The sequence below is a fragment of the Giraffa tippelskirchi genome, chromosome 7 (genome assembly GCF_054371585.1).
Source record: "Giraffa tippelskirchi isolate mGirTip1 chromosome 7, T2T-mGirTip1v1.2.pri, whole genome shotgun sequence".
NCBI lineage: Eukaryota > Metazoa > Chordata > Mammalia > Artiodactyla > Giraffidae > Giraffa > Giraffa tippelskirchi.
In genome coordinates this window covers 691,915-712,874 of record NC_137281.1, presented here as the reverse complement: position 1 = coordinate 712,874, position 20,960 = coordinate 691,915, and the positions used below count along the sequence as shown (strand labels likewise).

Genomic DNA, 20,960 nt, shown 5'->3' with positions numbered 1-20,960 from the left:
CATACTGTAATAGAATCGGTCATTTCACATTTCAGCATAATAAATGAAATTTGTTTAAAGAGGATCTGAAGAGAATTAGTTTACCAGCTAGGGCAAATAGAGAGAAGCAATCTCTCAGTACAGTTGAAAAAGAATCAAAATATTTCTGTGGTAATCCATCAATTGGTGAGTATGCTCTCAATCTCAAGAGTCAACGGATTCAGGAAAAATAAGCTATAACCATGAACACATATCAACTGAGTAAAATTTCACAGTATATTTACATGGCATTTATATTAATTTACATGGCACTCTATAAAATGTAACAACATAAGGATATAGCTAATATTATAAAAAAAGAATAAATTAGTTAAGTACAGTAAGAGAATTGAGAAAAGGAGAGCTACAAAAATATTTTATATAACATTTTTAAAATAAATGGCACATACAAGTTCAAAATGTGAAGCCTGGAATTTTGGTATAAGTGCTCAGTGTTGTGTTTTTTTAATTGACCCTCCCAGGGCCAAAGTTAACAACTCAATGTCAAAGTCAGCCAAATGAGGCTCAGGAAGCTTTAGCAAGTTTCCCAGATTATTTCCCACTGGCGAATCCACAGAGACCTCAGTAACCAGCAGCCCGCTCCTCGATGCAGGTAAGTCCCTGCGGGCTGACCCAGATCAGGAATTGTGAGAAGCCCCATTTATTTCTGACATGCATGCACCTGGGGATAGAGGGGTCTGAGGATATCAGGGGGAGCTAAAGGTTCCTGGCACCAGGATCTCACCTGTAGAAGGAGCTGCATGGGAATGGACAGCTCCCCTCTTCACATCTTTCAGTGGACAAGAGGCAGGGCAGCTCCAAATCTCCATTTTACATAAAAGGAAAAGGGCTTGGGGAAAAGTGTTTGCCTGTGGGTCCTTGATCAGGGATACAGAATTTAAACCCAGGTAGCCTGGATGAAGACTTGAGGAGTCTCACCACTGACCTCCATTCCCTCCCAACCAGGCTTTGGGACTCAAAGTAAAGACCAGTCCATCCTGATGAAACCTTGTCCCCATCTCCAATCCACTAACTTCTATGGTGATAGAACCAAGAAAAAGCGTAAGCACTATAAAGCAAGGCTTTATTGTATTCTTAAGTGACTAAAATCAAGAATGTGATAGAGAATATGTTAACAGTGCAGGTAAAATTTAAAAGCATATGTCTAAGAATCCACTGCACTGTGAACACTGAAAAAAAAAACCTTTTTAGGTTAGAAAATTCTGCCAGTATTGAAAAGTTACTCCATAAAGCAAAATCACTCACAATATTAAAAAATGAGTGAAATTCCAACATACATCTTTGTAGTTTCATTGTCCTATTTGTTAAAGGAAAATAGCCAAAGGCCAACAAAGAAAAAGATTTAAGCAGACATTTTAACAAAGATACATAGATATGAAATGAACATCTGAAAAACTGCTCATCATGAATCCTTACAGAAACTCAATTAAAACAAAAAGTGATATACCTCTTTTTAAAAAAGCTAAAATTAAAGCAATCAATAAACCAAGTATTCAGAATATGGGCGAGGTGGAATTCTCAATATATTGCTGATAAGATGCAAAAGGCACAATCATTTTAGATCACAATGTTAACTTCTTCAAAAGTAAAACTGTTGTGGGACTTCTCTGGTGGTCCAGTGTTTAAGAATCCTCCTTCCAATGCAGGGGTTTGTGTTAAAGCCCTGGTCAGGGAACTAAGATTCCACATGTGGCAGGGCAACTAAGCCCTCGGCCTGCAATAAAAACCCACTGCAGCCAACAAGAGTAAAACAGGCATGGCTCATACGTTGCATTCTAAGTTACTGACAAAAGATAAACACATGTTCATACAAAGAACTAACACAATTTTTATACTAGCTTTATTTTCAGAAATCAAATTCTAGAAACAAGTCAAATACCCATAAAGAGAATGGGTAAACTAACCGTGGCATATTGAAAAATATGTCATACTTTTGTCAGTCAAAAAACAAAAAGCACTATATATCACTGATGAATCTCAAAGTAATTATGATATATAAAGGAAAGAAAAATATGGTAAATAGCATATGATTCCAATAATATCAATACAAGAAAAGGCAAGGTATCTATTTTAAGGAAAGTAAATCAATGGTTACTTGGAAAGGTGAGAAAGGCAAGGAGATTATAGAACAAATGAGGTAAATACACCATGACAGATATGGTCACTATTAGGACTATGGTGATAGTCTCATAGGTTCACATCTATGTCAAAACGTACTTTAAATACACTCGGTTTAGCAAATGTAAATAATACCTTGTGTGTGTGTGTGTGTTTGTAGCTCAGTCGTATCTGACCCTTTGTGACCCAGACTGTAGCCTGTGGGATTCCTGTGTCCATGGAATTTTCCAGGCAAGAATACTCTAGTTGGTTGCCATTTCCTCCTCCAGGGGATCTTCCCAACCCAGGGATTGAACCTTGGTCTCCTGTATCTCCTGCTCTGCATGCAGATTCTTTACCGCTGAGCCATCGGGGAAGCCACAGATATTATATCTTAGTAAAGCTTAAAAAAATAGCTCAATTTAAAGATCTCTATGCCCCAGTCTTTTTGACAGAGAGGTATGGCAACCATACACTCAATCATCTCTCTCTTTATGCCCTGGGGGGCAGGGGTGGTAGTCAAACTTGCATCAGTGGCAACTTGTATGGTGAGTAATAGAGAACATTTCCACTGAAAGTCAACGGGAATGCAGTCTGGGTCACAAGAGCCACAGCCAGGGACTAGACCCCCTTTTAATTTTCTTCCAGTCCATGTGGTAATGGCCTTGAGATGAACAATACAGAGGGACTATCACTTTTACATGGACATTTGTGGATGTACGTTTAGAAGCAGCACATTACACTAGTTGGCTGCCGTGCTCCTCTCCCTACAAATCAGTGTTTCTGCACCAGTTAAGGACCCAGTGGTATTACAACCAGTTACACTAATCAGGGAACATGGCTCTCCACAGACTTGGGGAAGATTTCCCTCCACAGTGCTGAAACACCCTGGGATCTCTCCATTTAGTAAGGAAAAAAAATTAATGCTATGCTCAGAAGCACTTGAGATTCTCACATCTGCCTGCTTCTCAGGGTTACCTGGGAAACTTCTAAAACAAAGCCTCCAGGCTTCAAGTGAAAACCAGAAATGCCTGCAATCTTTCCTAGGAAGCTGCGGCTGCAAGGCAGACCTGGTCATAACTCGCAAGCTATTATCAACATACCGTTCCCCCCCAGACAGAAATTTTGAGACCCTTAAAAACTGTTCTCCCCTTTATGCTTACACAGCACAAATCTGTGAACTACCTGCACAGTAAATAGTAAGTCCAACATGAAAAAGGACTTAAGAGCTCAGAAGGTCTCAATTATTGTATGAGTCAAAGCAACCTGCAGCAAGTAGTTATTCATCATTTGGAAGCTGGAAAACCTTATTACTAGTATCACATGAGATCAACACATCCCTGCTGCTATTCTCTGCAAGCTGCCAGCTGAACTTCTGATAGTTTCTGGGCTGACACTGACCAGGTCCATGTCCAAGGTAGTCAGGGAGGAGTGAAAGTTGGCACCGTAGGCCTCAAGTGACTCCTAACTTGGCTAAAACATGGGAGGACACAGTAAGTCCCCCTGAGCACACTGGGTGGACCTGCCAAGTGCTAGATGTGAAATGGCTTTGACCACAGAGATGGGAGTGACATATATGTGGGAAGAACCCTGGAGAGGTTAGAGACTGCAGCATAGCCACACATTTCCCACATAACTGAAAATCATGAGGAATCTTTCCTCCTGATTACCAATAGCTATGCAGATGTCTGAGAGCTAATTCAGACAGATGAATCCTCAGCTTCCTTTGGTATCCTTACACTGAACAAGAAAACTGCACATCCCCTAAACATCTAAGGCCTTTCTCTAGTGTGAACTCTCTGATGTTGAGAAAGGGTAGATTTTCGCATAAAAAATTTCCCACATTCTCTACACTCATAAGGTCGTTCCCCAGTGTGACCTCTCCGGTGCTGACTAAACTGGGAACTGTCTCTAAAGGATTTCCCACATTCACTGCACACGTAAGGCCTTTCTCCTGTGTGAACTCTCTGATGGTAACGGAGTTTGGAGCTAGAGATAAAAGACTTCCCACATTCACTGCACTCATAAGGCCTATCTCCTGCATGAACTCTCTGATGATAACGAAGGGTAGAACTGGAGGTAAAAGATTTCCCACATTTGCTGCATTCATAAGGCCTTTTGCCTGCATGAACTCTCTGATGATAAGAAAGGGTGGCACTACTAGTAAAAGATTTCCCACATTCACTGCACACATAAGGTCTCTCTCCTGTGTGAACTCTCTGGTGTCGAATCAGTATAGAGCTATTGGTAAAGGACTTCCCACATTCATTGCACTGATAAGGCTTTTCTCCCCTGTGAACTCGCTGATGATAACCAAGGCCAGAGATAGAGGTGAAAGATTTCCCACATGCACTACATTCATAAGACCGTTCTCTATTATGAATTTTCTGGTGTGTTGAGAGGGAAGATTTTTGGCTAAAAGATTTCCCACATTCACCACACTCATAAGGTCTTTCTCCAGTGTGAGCTCTCCGGTGTTTATTGAATTGTGATCTATCCTTAAAGGATTTCCCACATTCATTGCACTCATAAGGCCTTTCTCCAGTGTGCACTCTGTGATGATAACGGAGACTGGCACTAAAAGTAAAACATTTCCCACACTCACTGCACTCATAAGGTCTTTCTCCTGTGTGAACTCTCTGATGATAACGGAGGGTAGAACTAGAGGTAAAAGATTTCCCACATTCACTGCACTCATAAGGCCTTTTTCCTGCATGAACTCTCTGATGATAACATAGCGTGGAGCTGGAGGTAAAAGATTTCCCACATTCACTGCACACATAAGGCTTTTCTCCTGTATGAACTCTCTGGTGTTGAATGAGTGTCCATCTATTGTTAAAAGATTTTCCACATTCACTACACTTGTAAGGCCTTTCTCCTGTGTGAACTCTCTGGTGTAAAAGCAGGTTATTCCTTCGGATAAAGGATTTCCCACATTCACTACATTCATAGGGCCTTTCTCCAGAATGAACCCTTTGATGATAATGGAGGTCAGACTTAGAGATAAAAGATTTCCCACATTCATTGCACTCATATGGCCTTTCTCCTGTGTGAATCCTCTGATGATAACGGAGGGCAGAGCTAGTAGTGAAAGATCTCCCACATTCATCACACCCATAAGGCCTTTCCCCAAGGTGACCTCGCTCATGATACTGGAGGGTGGAGCTACAGGAAAAAGATTTCCCACATTTATTGCACACGTAAGGCTTTTCTCCTGTGTGAATTCTCCGGTGTCGAATGAGCGTCCACCTATTGTTAAAAGATTTCCCACATTCAGTGCACTCATATGGTCTTTCTCCAGTGTGAACTCTGTGATGATAACGAAGGCTAGAGCTAAAAGTAAAAGATTTCCCACATTCACTACACTCATAAGGCCTTTCTCCTGAGTGAACTCTTACATGTATTATTAGGTTATTTTTTCGGGTAAAGGATTTCCCACATTCACTACACTCGTAAGGCCTTTCTCCAGTGTGAACTCTGTGATGATAACGGAGAGCAGTACGAGTGATAAAAGATTTCCCACATTCACTGCACTCATGAGGCCTTTCTCCAGAATGAACTCTCTGATGATAACGGAGGTCAGAGCTAGAGATAAAAGATTTCCCACAATCACTGCATATGTAAGGTCGTTCTCCAGTGTGGGATCTCTGATGATAACAGAGTGCAGACATTGAAGTAAAAGATTTCACACAGTCACTACACTTATAAGGCCGTTCTCCAGTTTGAACTCTCCTGTGTGGAATGAATACTGAGCTATGGCTAAAAGATTTCAAACATTCACTGCACACATAACTCTTTTCTCCACTGCACCATGGGTGGGGAGAAATGAGGACAGATTTGTGACTTAAGGGTTTCCCACATTTGCTGCACTTGTATTGCCTTGCCCCAGTATGAATTCTTCGATGTTTATAGAGGATTGAGCTTCGCCTAAAGGATTTCCCACATTCACCACACACATGAAGGTTTTTTCCAGCGTGCACTCTCTGGTGCACAACAAATGAGGATTTGTACCTGAATGCTTTCCCACATTCACTGCACACAAAACACGGTATTCCAGTATGGACACCCTGATCTTGAACAAGTGTGTGTTTGGGGCTGAGGGCTTTCTTGCATCCTCCTGAGGTATGATGACTTCTGCTCTGTAAAGTTGACTCACATTGGGTGACTGTGTTTGGCTTCTCCACAGTATGAGTGGTCTGTTGCTGCAGGTGTCCCACAATGGTTGGGAAGTCCTTTTCAAACTCCCTGCAGGTAAATGGCTTCTGTAACACAAGGAATCTGCAGCTCTTGAAAAACTTGGCCTCATCCACACTACTTCTGAGGGTTTTCTCTCCCATGTGCTGTTCCTGGTGCTGCTGAAAATTTGCACTAAAACAAAACTGTTTCACACATGCTCCACACCTCAACAGTTTCTGGGTGTGTTGTGTTTCCTGGTGCTCAGCCAAGTGGAAAACTTTTTTCAAGACTGGACGACAAGTCTCACAGGGGTGCATCTTCTGGGAAGACAAAGCTGCCTTTGGAGTCCTAGCCTGTGACACTCCTAGAGAAGTGATATGTTCAGAAGGTGCCTCTGCATTCTCTGATCCACAGCAGCAACCTGAACAGAAAAACATGCAGGTCAAGTACATATTGACGATAGAGAAGGGTCCAGCTCATCCAGGTATGAGTCTGTGAAATGCTTTTCAAGATACAGGAGTTAGAATTCAGTTGGAAGAACAGCCAACTATAGTGCATTACTGAGTCTCAAGGTCACACAATAGTGGAAACCTCATCAGGAGAAAAAAACAAAAACAGGGTAGGACACAAGGAAGAGAGGCAGGGTCTACAACTCACTTCTCTTCCAGTGGCTTCCTGTAGGACTTTTCTGCTGAGACTGGGTAGAAAAGGTCATCTAAGCTCATTAAAATCCCACAGCAACATATCAGCTGCTATTCAAAGTCAACTCAGGGAAATGTGAACATATATCATAGCACAATCAATGTTGGTGAGTACTACAGAAAGGGTAGTGAGAGAAATGGGAGAGATGTGGAGTCCAGAGAGGAGTGAAGTCCAGAGATGTGGAGTCTGAATAATCAGTCCAGATTGTCCCTGGGCTGAAGTCACAGTAGGAATGACAAGCAGTACAACTGACAAGTCAGTCAAGTGTTAACAGTGGAAAAGAAAAGATAGAAGTAGAATGGCCATGCACTGGGAATGGCACCTAAACCCTGGTTGAACAAAAGACAGGTTCCTGCTACGATCTGAACACAGCCTGATGTCATACTCTCCTCGGCTGCCATTCACCAGGACCAGGCCTCCTCTGAGCCCACCTCACCATGACTGGAGTCATGTCAATCCTGGGACATCTATAAGCACTAGTTAAGCAACTACATATGCAGGATATGCAGGATAAAAATCCTAACGGAAAAACAGGACAGATGAACAGCTTGTACCATCACAAAGCAACTCAGCACATAACAGGTGCAGGAAAGAGATCCAGGAGAGTGATGTCAGCAAAACAGCAGAGGACACAAGCCTTCACCACCAACAAAAAGTACACAAAAGCAAACAAAAGTTGCCCTTGGAGGACTCAGGAATCCAATTAAGATACTGCAGCAACACAGAGGAAATTGAAAAAGAACAACATGAAAACGATCACTGAAGATATTACTTTAACAGACACGTGGAGATGGACAGGAAATAAGATGAAGGGTGGGAACTAAGTGTATCAGCTAAATGGTGGCTGCTGTCACATTCCCCATGGGCCTGCACTGCAAAGGATTCCAGTAGCTTTTACCTTAGAGAACCTCAACAGGCCCTGCCACACTTGCAGACCCCAGTTTGCAGAGCAGAGGAAGGCAAGTGTTTACAGGTGTGAACCCCAGCTGCCTGCTCTGCAGAGGGCACTGGAAGCTCTCACACCAAGGTAACTAATAGCCACCACCATGAGGCACCTGCAAGAGAATAATATGCTGAATCATCCCTGCCCCCACAAAAGTAGCTACTGCTCTATTTCAGAACCACAGCTGCCATCCCCATAAATCCTGCACACACCCCAAACCCTTGAGCCCCATCTGAACCACAGATGTCCATATTCTATAACCTGACTCCACGGCTGTCACCTGAGTGTCTGAATGCCTCAGGTACCAGATTCATGGCCGCTGTGGGAGAGCTAGTTCCTCAGACCCTAGAGACACCGTCTCTCTGTGTGTACCCATACTCTGGTCAAGGCACCACCACGGCATCTCACACAACGAAGTCAACACTGAGACAGACTATTCAGTGTCAGGGACCCTAGAAGTGCTACTGCCTTGCATCTGTTCACATCCTAGAGTCCAGATCTATATCTGCTCCACAGAATCCACACATCAGACACCAATGCCATCACCTCTATGAAGCATCCCCCCTCCAAGAGCCAAACTCCACATTAAGAGGGACCCCCTCAGTCAAAACATTTCCCATGGGAGAAAGAAATCAGGAGAGCCCTAGCAGTCTTCTCTACTACTGTGGACACCCACGGCTTTAGCGACTGAGAACCCTGCAGTCTGTGCTGACACTGACCTCAGGTGACAGAGCTGCAAACACAAAGCCACTGGGCCTTGTTGTGGGTGCAGCAGCCACTGTCCATCAAGCTAGCACACTCACACCCAGAGGTGAGGATCTTGCCCACCAAAACCTTATGTAAAGCCTGAAAAAAATGACTGCTTTGTGAAATGTACTAATAAACATAAGGCTTCAGGAAACACAAACACAATAATCGAGGAGACATGACACCCCCGAAGGAACAATAACCAGTTGCCCCGAAGAAATGGAGATCTACAAGCTGTCAATCAAAAAATGTATAATGATTTATTTATTTTTTAATTGAAAGATAACCGCTTTACAGAGTTTTGTTGTTTTCTGTCAAACCTCAACATGAATAAGCCATAGGTATACATATGTCCTCTGGCTCTTGAACCTTCCCCCTCCCACCCCCTCCCCATCCCACCCCTCTAGGTTGATACAGAGTCCCTGTTTGAGTTCCCTGAAACGTACAGAAAATTCCCACTGGCTACCTATTTTACGTATGGGAATGTAAGTTTCCATGTTACTCTCTCCATACATCTTACCCTCTTCTCCCCTCTCCCCATGTCCATAGTCTGTTCTCTATGTCTGTTTCTCCACTGCTGCCCTGAAAATAAATTCTTCGGTACCATCTTTCTAGATTCCATATGTATGTGTTAGTATACAATATTTATCTTTCTTTTTCTGACTTACCTCACTCTGCATAATAAGCTCTAGGTTTATCCATCTCATTAGAACTGACTCAAATGCATTCGTTTTTATGGCTGGGTAATATTCCATTGTGTATATGCACCAAAACTTCTTTATCCATTCATGTGTTGATGGACATATAGATTCCTTCCATGTTCTAGCTATTGTAAATAGTGCTGCATGAACATTGGGGTACATGTGTCTTTTTCAATTTTGGTTTCCTCAGGGTATATGCCTAGAAGTGGGATTGCTGGGTCATATGGTGGTTTTACTCCTAGTTTTTTAAGAAATCTCCATACCGTCTTCAATACTGGCTGTATCAATTTATATTCCCACCAACAGTGCAAGAGGGTTCCCTTTTCTCCACACCCTCTCCAGCATTTACTGTTTGTAGATTTTTCGATGATGGCCATCCTGACCAGTGTGAGGTGATATCTCACTGTAGTTCCGATTTGCATTTCTCTATTAATGAGTGATGTTGAGCATCTTTTCATGTGTTTGTTAGCCATCTGTATGTCTTCTTTGGACAAATGTCTGTTTAGGTCTTTTTCCCACTTTTTGATTGGGTTATTTTTCTGGTATGGAATTGTATGAGCTGCCTGCATATTTTGGAAATTAATCTTTTGTCAGTTGTTTCATTTGCTATTATTTTCTCCTACTCTGAGGATTGTCTTTTCACCTTGTTTATGGTCTCCTTTGCTGTGCAAAAACTTTTAAGTTTAATTAGGTCCCACTTGCTTACTTTTGTTTTTATTTCCATTATTCTAAGAGGTGGTCATAGAGGATCTTGCTTTGATTTATGTCACTGTGTTATGTTTTCCTCTAAGAGTTTTATATTTTCTGGCCTTACATTAGGTCTTTAATCCATTTTGAGTTTATCTTTGTGTATGGCATTAGGAAGTGTTCTACTTTCATTCTTTTACATGTAGCTGTCCAGTTTTCCCAGCCCTACTTATTGAAAAGGCTGTCTCTGACCCATTATATACTCTTGCCTCCTTAATTTTTATATCCTTAATTTTTGTCAAAATTAAGGTACCCACAGGTGTATGAGTTTATTCCTGGGCTTTCTATCTTGTTCCATTGGTCTATATGTCTGTTTTTGAGCCAATACCATACCATCTTGATGACTGCAGCTTTGTAGTATATTCTGACCAGGCCACAAGGCATGCAGGCTTTTAGTTCCCCAAGCAAGGATGGAACCCATGCCCCCAGCAGTGAAAGCACAGAGTCTTAACTACTGGCCTGCCAGGGAAGTCCCTCACAATAATTGCTGGGTTTTTTTTAATTTTTTATTTTATATTGGAGTATAGAGTATAGCTGATTAACAATGTTGTGATAGTTTCAGGTGGAGAGCAAAGGGACTCAGCCATTCATATATATGTATCTATTCTTCCCTAAGCTCCCTCTCATTCAGGCTGCCACAGAACAGTGAGAAAAGTTCCCTGTGCTCTACAGTAGGTCCTTGTCGGTTATCCATTTTAAATATAGCATTGTATACAAGTAAATCCCAAACTCCGTAATTATCCCTTCACCCTCATTTCCCCCACCCAGGAGCCATAAGTTCATTCTCTAAGTCTCACAATAATTGTCTTCATGAAACTTAGTAAGTTACCAGAAAACAGACAGACAACTCAACAAAATAAGGAAAATGATATACAAGTAAAATAAGACTTTAAACAGAGATTCAGAAAAATATGAAAAAGAACCAAACAGAAATTACGGCAAAGAGTATGATGAATGAAATGTAGAGCATTAATAGCTCATTTAATCAATCAAAACAATGAATATGAAATGGAAAATAGGTCTCTGAAATTATCCAGTCAAAGGAGAAAAAAGAGAAAACGACTAACAAGAGTAACAAAAAAAGTCTACATGAATTATGGGACATTGTGAAACAAAATAATATTTGCACCGGTAGCCCTAGAAGGAAGAGAGCATGAGGAAGGGGCAGAAAATTTATTCAAAGAAATAATGAATGAAAACTTCTCAAATCTGGGAAAAGAAATGGACATTCGGGTACATGAGGCTCATAAGTCCCCAAATAGATTCAATCCACAGAGGACTTCACCAAGACACATTAATATAAAACTTGAAGTGATGACAAATTATTTTTGAAGTTGCAAGAAAAAAGAAAGTCATCAAAGAAGGGAATCCCCATAAAGATACAAGTGGTTTTCTTAGCTAAAACACTGCATACCGTGACAGTTTGATATGTTCTAAATGCCAATGGGGAAGGGGTAGGGGCACTGCAAACCAAGAATAATTTACCAGCAATGCTATTCTTCAGTAATAAGGAAGACTTTCTTAGACAAATGAAAACTGAGGAAGTTCATCACCACTTGACCTGACCCTATAAGAAATGAGGAAGTCTAACAAAGTCTTCTTAAGCTGAATAAAAATATGCTAACAGTAACATGAAAACATATTAAAACATAAAACCCACTGGTAGAAATAAGTATATACACAAATTCAGAACACTCTAATACTGTAGAACTGCCTTAATCACTCAACTCAACTTTAAAAGATAAAGAATAAGAGTATTAAAAGCAACTATACTGACAATAGCTTGTTGATGGCTACACAATATACAATATAAAAAAATGTAAACTGTGACATCAAAAACAAAATATACATGTGGGGGAAGTATAAGAGTGGACATTTTGTATGGCATTGAATTTATAGTATTATCAGCATAAAATAGAATAAGATGTTTTATATAAGCCTATGGTAACCACAAGTCAAAAACCTATAGACACAAAAGACAGGAGAAAGGAAAAAAGTATCTTACCACAGGGTCTTCCCAGGTGGCCCATTGGTTAATAATCTGCCTTGCAATGCAAAGAATGCAGGTTCGATCCCTGGTCAAGGAACTAAGATCCTGTATGCCTCGGAGCAACTAAGTCCATGGTACCACAACTAGAGAGCCCATGCACCACAACTAGTTGTGCACCACAACAAAAGATCCTGCCCGATGCAACAAAGATCCTGCATGCTGCAACTAAAACCCAACACAGCTAAATAAATAAATATATACTTTTAAAAGTACATTCCCACAGAAAATCACAAAGACAGCAAGAAAGGAAGAAAAAACCTGCAAAATAGGGGGGCAATAATAAGGTGACAACAGTAGGTCCAATCAAATGATATAAAGTGGTTGAACAGGAAAAAAACAAACAAACAAGACTCAACTCTATGCTGCCTACAACAGAGTAACTTCAGCTTTAAGGACACACACAGGCTGAAGGTGAAGAGACTGAAAGAGATACTCCACACAAATGGAAATCAGAAGAGAACAGGGTAAGCTATACGTAAGTGAGACAAAAGAGACTTTAAATAAAAAATGTCACACGAGACAAAGGTCATTATATAATAATAAAGGAGTTAATCATCACGAGGATGTAATAATTATAACCACATATACACACACATATCATACCTTACACTTCATACCTTAAAAATTAAGCAAATAGGACCAGATCTGAAGGCAGAAAAGACAGCAAGAGAAAACTGGAGGCGGGGGTGGGGAAAGGGACGGATGCTGCACGGCAGGCAGGATCCTAGTTCTCCAACAAGGGACCGAACTGTGCTCCCTGCAATGGAATCTTAACCACTGGGCCACCAGGGAAGTCTCAGCAACAGGATATTTACAGGGAACTGCAATATCCCCTCTCAACATAGGTGGAAATCCATACAGAAAGTTATTTGAATTGAATACTTCAGTCCAAATGGATGTTAACAGGTGTGTATAGAACACTCCATCCTATTATAGCAGAATACACTCTCTTCTCAAGTGCATATAGAATATTCTCTAGGATAGATTATATATTATGTCAAACAAGTCTTAACACATTTCAGAAGACTGAAACCATATGAAGGAACTTTTCCTAATACTAGAAACCGGCAGTAGGAGGAAAGCTTCAAAATTCAGACACGTGAACATTAAACAATATGCTCCTGGCCAATCAATCAGTAAAAGGAAAAATCAAAAGGAAAATGAAACATACCTTGAGAAAAACAAAAATAGAAACAAAACATATGAAATGTGCAAAGGCAGTTTTAAGAGAAAAGTTTAGAGCAATAAATGCCACCATTAAGAAAAAAGAAAGATCTCAAATAAATAACCAACCTTTATACCTCCAGGAAAAAGAAAAAGAACAAACCAAGACCAACGTTCCCAAAACGAAGGAAACAAGGAGAGCAGAGGGGAGTTCCTCAGCGATCCGACGGTCAGGGCTTCGAGCTTCCAGGGCAGGCTGTGCGGGTTCCTTCCCTGGAAGGGGAATTAAGACTAAGGCCCCCACATGCTGCACAGCATGGCCAAATCCAAGAAAGATCAGAGCAGAAATAATGAAACAGAAACTATAAAGACAACAAAAAGATTAACAATACTAAGAGCTCGTTTTGCTCAAAGACAGGGGCTTCCCTCGTGGCTTGGTGGTGAAGAATTTACCTGTCAATGCAGGAGACATGGGTTCAGTCCCTGATCCAGGGAGATTCCACATGCCATGGAGCAGCTAAGCCCACGTGCTACAACTACTAAAGACCTTGTGCCCTGGAGCCTGTGCTCCACAAGCTAAGCCACCACAATGAGAAGCCCAAGCACTGCAACTAGAGTGTAGTCCTTACTCTCCACTACTAGAGAAAAGCCCGTGCAGCAACAAAGACCCAGCAGAGTCAAAAATACATAAATAAATAAAGATAAATAAAACTGACAAACCTTTGTCTAGACTTTACCTCATATAAATTAACAGAGAAATAAAACAGGACCAAGGAATCATAAAAGACTACTAGGAGCTGTTACACACCAACAAATTAGATAGCCTATAAGAAACAGATATATTCCTAGAAACATACAACTTATCAATTCTTAATCAGAAATAGAAAAATTTACTAGACCAATACCAATAAGGAAATTGAATCAGTAATCTTCAACAACAAAAATAGGCCATGATCAGATAGATTTCATTGGTGAAACTTATATTTTAATATCTAAAATATTCAATATATAAGGTACTCTACACGAAAAGAACAATCTGTTTAAAAAGTGAGCAAAGGAACTTCCCTGGTGGTCCAGTGGTTAAGAACCCACCTACCAATACAGGAGACACGGGTTCAATCCTTGTCCAGGAAGATTCCACAAGCCTTGAGGCAACTAGGCCCATGAGCCCGCAACTAATGAGCCTGTGCTCTACAGCCAATGAGCCAAAAGAAGAGAAGCCACTACTGAGAAGCCTGAGCACTGCAACTAGAGAGTAGCCTCCACTTGCCTGCATGCAGCAACACAGATCCAGTGCAGCCAAAAATAAATAAATTAAAATTAAGTTAAAAATAGGCTTCCCTGGTAGCTCAGATGGTAAAAAACCTGCCTCCAATGCAGGAGACCTGGTTTTGATCCCTGGGTTAGGAAGATTCCCTGGAGAAGGAAATAGCAACCCACTCCAGGATTCTTGCCTGGAGAATCCCATGGATAGAGGAGCCTGGCACGCTACAGTCCACGGGTTCTCAAAGAGTCGGACACAACTGAGTGACTAAGCACACACACAAGTTAAAAATGAGATAAAAAAAATTTTTTTAAGCGAGCAAAGGACTTGAATAGACGTTTTATCAAAGAAGATCTACAAATGGCTAAAAGGTACATGAAAAAATATTCCTCCTCACTAACCATCAGGAAAATTCAAATGAAAACCACAATGAGAATTTCACAATTTGTATGGAAATATAAGAAACCTCGAATAGCCAAAGCAATCTTGAGAAAGAAGAATGGAACTGGAGGAATCAACCTGCCTGACTTCAGGCTCTACTACAAAGCCACAGTCATCAAGACAGTATGGTACTGGCACAAAGATAGAAATATAGATCAATGGAACAAAATAGAAAGCCCAGAGATAAACCACGCACCTATGGACACCTTATCTTCGACAAAGGAGGCAAGAATATACAATGGAGAAAAGACAATCTCTTTAACAAGTGGTGCTGGGAAAACTCGTCAACCACTTGTAAAAGAATGAAACTAGAACACTTCCTAACACCATACACAAAAATAAACTCAAAATGGATTAAAGATCTAAACGTAAGACCAGAAACTATAAAACTCCTAGAGGAAAACATAGGCAAAACACTCTCCGACATAAATCACAGCAGGATCCTCCATGACCCACCTCCCAGAATATCGGAAATAAAAGCAAAAATAAACAAATGGGACCTAATTAAAATTAAAAGCTTTTGCACAACAAAGGAAACTATAAGCAAGGTGAAAAGACAGCCTTCAGAATGGGAGAAAATAATAGCAAATGAAGCAACAGACAAACAATTAATCTCAAAACTATACAAGCAACTCTTGCAGCTGAATTCCAGAAAAATAAACGACCCAATCAAAAAATGGGCCAAAGAACTAAACAGACATTTCTCCAAAGAAGACATACAGATGGCTAACAAACACATGAAAAGATGCTCAACATCACTCATTATTAGAGAAATGCAAATCGAAACCACAATGAGGTACCATTTCACACCAGTCAGAATGGCTGCTATCCAAAAGTCTACAAGCAATAAATGCTGGAGAGGGTGTGGAGAAAAGGGAACCCTCTTACACTGTTGGTGGGAATGCAAACTAGTACAGCCACTATGGAGAACAGTGTGGAGATTCCTTAAAAAACTGGGAATAGAACTGCCATATGACCCAGCAATTCCACTCCTGGGCATACACACTGAGGAAACCAGAATTGAAAGAGACACGTGTACCCCAATGTTCATCGCAGCACTGTTTACAATAGCTAGGACATGGAAGCAACCTAGATGTCCATCAGCAGACGAATGGATAAGGAAGCTGTGGTACATATACACAAGGGAATATTACTCAGCCATTAAAAAATACATTTGAATCGGTTCTACTGAGATGGATGAAACTGGAGCCCATTATACAGAGTGAAGTAAGCCAGAAAGAAAAACAACAATACAGTATACTAATGCATATATATGGAATTTGAAAGATGGTAACGATAACCCTATATGCGAGACAGAATAAGAGACACAGATGCATAGAACAGTCTTATGGACTCTGAGGGAGAAGGTGAGGGTGGGACGTACTGGGAGAATAGCATTGAAACATGTATATTATCATATGTGAAACAGAACACCATTCCATGCTCGATGCATGAGACAAATGCTCAGGACTGGGGCAATGGGATGACCCAGAGGGATGGGATGGGGAGGGAGGTGGGAGGGGGGTCCAGGAAGGGGAACACGTGTAGACCCATGGCTGATTCATGTCAATGTATGGCAAAAACTACTACAATATTGTAAAAAAAAAAAAAACAAAAAAACAATGAGATATCACCTCACATCTGGTAAGATGCAGTAGTAGTTGCTCAGTCGTGTCCGACTCTTTGCAACCCCATGGACTGTAGCCCACCAGGCTTCTCTGTCCATGGGATTCTCCAAGCAAGAATACTGGAGTGGATTGCCATTCCCTTCTCCAGAGGATCTTCCTGACTCAGGGATCAAACCCAGGTCTCCTGCACTGTAGGCAGATTCTTTACCATCTGAGCTATAGGGAGTCCATCTGATAAGATGGCTACTATCAAAAAAGAGCGGGGGAGGGGGGAAGAAAAGGAAAAAAAAGAGTAGAGATAAGAAGTATTGGTGAGGGCACAGATTCAAAGGAAACGATCTTTGTCCACTATGGTTGTAATTTTTAAAAACTAAAAAAGGGAAAATCATAGAAACTGGGGAATATGGGAAATAGGGAGATGTTAGTCAAAAGGTACAAATGTTCAGTTATAAGATTAATAAGTTCTGAGGATGTACTATAAAGCATGGTGACTATATTTAACAATGATGCTGGGACTTCCCTGGTGGTCCAGTGGCTAAGACTCTGCCATCCCAAAGGAGGAGGCCTGGGTTCAGTCCCTGTCAGGGAATTAGACCCCACATGACACGATGAAAGAGCCTGCATGCTGCAACAAAGATCCTGAGTGCCACAACTAAGACCTGGAACACCCTAAACAAATATTAACAAAAAATGATGTTGTATACCAACAGTAACAACAACAATAATGTAACTTAATGAGGTGATAGATGTTTAACTACTTCATTGTGACAATTATTTCATACTCTATTCATATATCAAGTCAAAACTTTTACACATCAAGATATACAGTTTTATATCTGGACAAGGCTGGGGAAAAAAGAGAAAGCAGATCTAAACACTACCAGCCTTGGAGAACACTGAAAAGTAGCTCATGGTTCAGCACAGACAGGCACAAAGAAGTGTTAGCTAAAAAGAAGGGATCAAGTGAGTTCCCTAGCAGTCCAGTGGCCAGGACTCCAAGCTTTCACTGCCAGGGCCCTGATTTAGTCCCTGGTCAGTAAACTAAGATCCCACAAGCTGCACAACTCAGTATAAAAGAAGGGATCAAAAGCTGAAGGGACACAGAGTTGAAAAGGATCTAGACACACTGACCCGGACAGAGGGAGGGCAAGTAAGGTAGAATCCATTAAGCTTACTGTAATACTACTGACTTGGAATCTTTTTCCTAACAACGTTCTATACAGTAGGTATTGGGGTTGGTATTGCAGGGGAAAGAAGAGGGCAGTGCCAACAACCCAGTCCTAGCTAGCTATCACAGCAATTCAGAATGCTTGGGAAACAAGCAGTGCTCACAGTCCACATGTAGAAGAACAGAGCAACCCCTGGGGAAAGGGGGGTGAGATGGGACAGAGCTTAGTCCAGGTCACCGGAAAGGCTGTGAGAGTCTTACCCAGTGAGGATATAAGTGCATAGTTCTCCAGCATCACATCGAGGTACACACTTCTCTGGGCCTCATCAAGGAGTCTCCATTCCTCCCAGGAGAAGTACACAGCCACATCCTCAAAGGTCACACTGCATTTCTATCAGAGACAGAGTAAACAATGAATATTCTTGGATCCCACAATCCATCTCATTACACATCTATCCCACTCTCATCCTCTTCCAAAGCTCTCCACCGAACAGGAATTCCAGATCTAGGTGTCACTGATGCCACCTTATCCCTCAGGGTCCCTTTATTCACTGTGTTCAGTCCTCAGCAACGTTGGGATGAACTGCATAGACATGTCATCCAAGCTTTCTTCCCGGCCTGTAGGGTCCCATCCATTCTGTCAATCAACTCCCCTGAAGTCTCTAGGTTGTGACTTAAAGGCACAACCAAACCTGGGCTCAAGCTTCACCCTTCAGTCCCCAGTAACAGGACCCTGGGGCCATGAGCTAGCACTTCCTCTCCATGTACCCACGATTCTGTAGACTGTACCTCTCTCACACCTTTAGTCCCCACAGCTGCACTCCCACAACTGCACTTGCGGAAAGCTGCTTTGAAGGCCCCTTTTATACCTTTAATGATCCTTGCTTCAATTTGAGCCACCCAGAAGCACATGTGATTACAGATGCCCATGACCCACTTCCCCTTTTGTGCTGCATTCTCTGTCCCCTCAGCAGCCAAAAGTGTCCTCTCTCCCTCAACCTTCTTTGGAATCCTGGTCCATATGGTATCTGTTCTAGACACCACAAATGACTCTCACGTTTGAGTAGGGCTGGGGCAGGATGATGGGAGGCTGGGCCCTGCCCACATAAAACATAAGAGACCACATATTTTCCATTCTTGAAGTTAAGAAGACCTTCCCTCTACACATGAACAGAAAGACTCCTTGGAAGTTATGCACAGAAAGCCTCCTTGGAAAGGGAGGGGGCGTCACCTCATAGTAGATGATGTCAACTATCCAATAAGCCTCTTCACTGGAATTCATCTTGGTTAAAAGATGCACTTAGATGCAGGAAGATCCTGAGATATACCAAAAACCGTCTCAAAACCAGGCAAAGCAAGGTGATTGGCCAAAGGAAACCAGAAATAAATGCCCCACAAGTAACTCAAACCACCAGGACAGCATGACTCGCCCTGAGTCCGCTGATGTGTCTATCCACAAGGTATTGTACTCTTTTCTCCTCCTAGTAAACACTTTGTTTCTCGACTTCAACTCTTTGTGGGAATTTTTTTCCTGCAAAACCGAAGGGCCAGGTCCTTGTCACTGACCACTGGTCTAGTGACTACGATTCGGTGCTCGCACCACGACCAACCTGACCAATCCCTTAATCTCTGGTCAGGAACCGAAGCCTACCCACTCAGTCACCCCCTTCAGTCCACTGCAGTCAATCCACCCTAGGTCAAGATCACTATACCACACTCTGTTCCCTGCAGACACCAGATCCACGCCAGGTTTCCTGAACCTTCTCGCCTATATCCGACCTCTAAGCCTTTGCACAGGCAGGCTTCTCCGCCTATCACCCTCTCCCACGCTCCATCACCCTATCAGACACAGGGCCCCACCCACGAACGTCTCACCGGCCTGGACCCCAGGGACGAGATTCAGGCACGTGAGCAGGCGCCACGCACTTCGGGCTTTAGTGTTTGGTGGGGTGAGAACGGTAAGGGCCCAGGGGACCAGCGTTTACCTGAGGAGGATCCCTCAGCGCCGCCGCCGCCATCGGACTCTGTGGCCAGAGCCGGACCGCGAGCGGCGGGAGAGGAGGCGGGAAGCGAGCACAGCGGGGGCGATTTGGGGCCTGGCGCGGAGAACCCCGGACAGCGTCGCCGAACTTGAGACCCGCCTCTGTGCGCTGCCTCTTGGACCGTCTCAATCCCGTCACCTCATTCCCAACGTAGCGCTCCCGAGCAACAACACACAGGAAAATAATATAAATGGCCGCCAGGAGGAGGACGCCGGAAGTCCCGTCCCGAGGAGCGCCACAGGCACGGAAATGCCTTTATGCTGTCCTGTCATTGGCTCAAAGCGGCACACAACCTTCTGGGTAATGTAGTTTTAGCGCTCTAGAGGCCTCTGGAAAAGGGTGTTGACGGTCTCGACCATCAGAGCATCAGCTCAGTTCAGTCGCTTAGTGGTGTAGGAGTCTCTGTGATCCCATGGACTGCAGCACGCCAGCCTTCCCTGTCCATCACCAACTCCCGAAGCTTGCTCAGACTCATGTCCATCCAGTCAGTGATGCCATCCAACCATCTCATCCTCTGTAGTCCCCTTCTCCTCCCGCCTTCCATCTTTCCCAGCATTAGGGTCTTTTCAAATGAGTCAATTCTTTGCGTCAGGTGGCCGAAATGTTGGAGCTACAACTTCAGCATCAGTCCTTCCAATGAATGTTCAGGACTGATTTCCTTTAGGATTAACTGGTTTGATCTCCTTGCACTCCAAGGGACTCTTAAGAGTCTTCTCCAACACCACAGTTGAAAAGCATCCATTCTTTGACGCTCAACTTTCTTTATGGTCCAACTCTCACAGCCATGTATGACTACTGGAAAAACCATAGCTTTGACTAGACAGACTTTTGTTGGAAAAGTAATGTCTCTGCTTTTTAATATGCTGTCTAGGTTGGTCATAGCTTTTCTTCCAAGGAGCAAGCGTCTTTTAATTTCATGGCTGCAGTCACCATCTGCAGTGATTTTGGAGCCCAAGAAAATAATCTGTCACTGTTTCCATTGTTTCTCTATCTATTTGCCATGAAGTGATGGGACTGGATGCCATGGTCTTAGTTATTTGAATGCTGGGTT

The 20,960-nt window shown here is 42.4% G+C and overlaps 1 protein-coding gene and 1 long non-coding RNA gene across 3 annotated transcripts in view; one reads left to right on the top strand and one right to left on the bottom strand.

Moving 5' to 3' along the window:
• LOC145514417 (uncharacterized) overlaps positions 1–17,002 on the top strand; it is a 125,585-nt gene extending 108,583 nt beyond the window's left edge. The window contains exon 3 of the long non-coding RNA XR_014060140.1: positions 14,895–17,002. This is a non-coding gene — a long non-coding RNA (uncharacterized LOC145514417). The remainder of the gene's footprint in view (positions 1–14,894) is intronic.
• Positions 1,086–20,131, bottom strand: LOC145514412 (uncharacterized). Of its 2 annotated transcripts, XM_081512143.1 has the most exons (6): positions 19,853–20,131; positions 18,129–18,258; positions 6,184–6,733; positions 5,344–5,595; positions 4,504–5,091; positions 1,086–4,428 (listed from the first exon to the last, which is right to left on the bottom strand). In XM_081512143.1, the coding sequence occupies exons 1-6, from the start codon at positions 19,883–19,885 to the stop codon at positions 3,909–3,911; spliced, it is 2,073 nt and encodes a 690-aa protein (XP_081368269.1). In that variant the 5' UTR covers positions 19,886–20,131; the 3' UTR covers positions 1,086–3,908. The 2 variants fall into 2 exon arrangements, with proteins under 2 accessions (XP_081368269.1, XP_081368268.1); XM_081512142.1 differs by having other exon boundaries at positions 1,086–6,733.
• Between the last annotated feature and the right edge of the window lie 829 nt (positions 20,132–20,960).

Coding starts and splice junctions, on each gene's coding strand:
- LOC145514412 (XM_081512142.1), bottom strand. CDS start 19,885: ATGGCGGCGGCGGCGCTGAGGGATCCTCCTCAG. Junction 18,259..19,852: donor CGCTGAGGGATCCTCCTCAG/GTAAACGCTGGT, acceptor TGTCTCTGATAG/AAATGCAGTGTGACCTTTGA. Junction 6,734..18,128: donor TGCACTTATATCCTCACTGG/GTAAGACTCTCA, acceptor TTTTCTGTTCAG/GTTGCTGCTGTGGATCAGAG.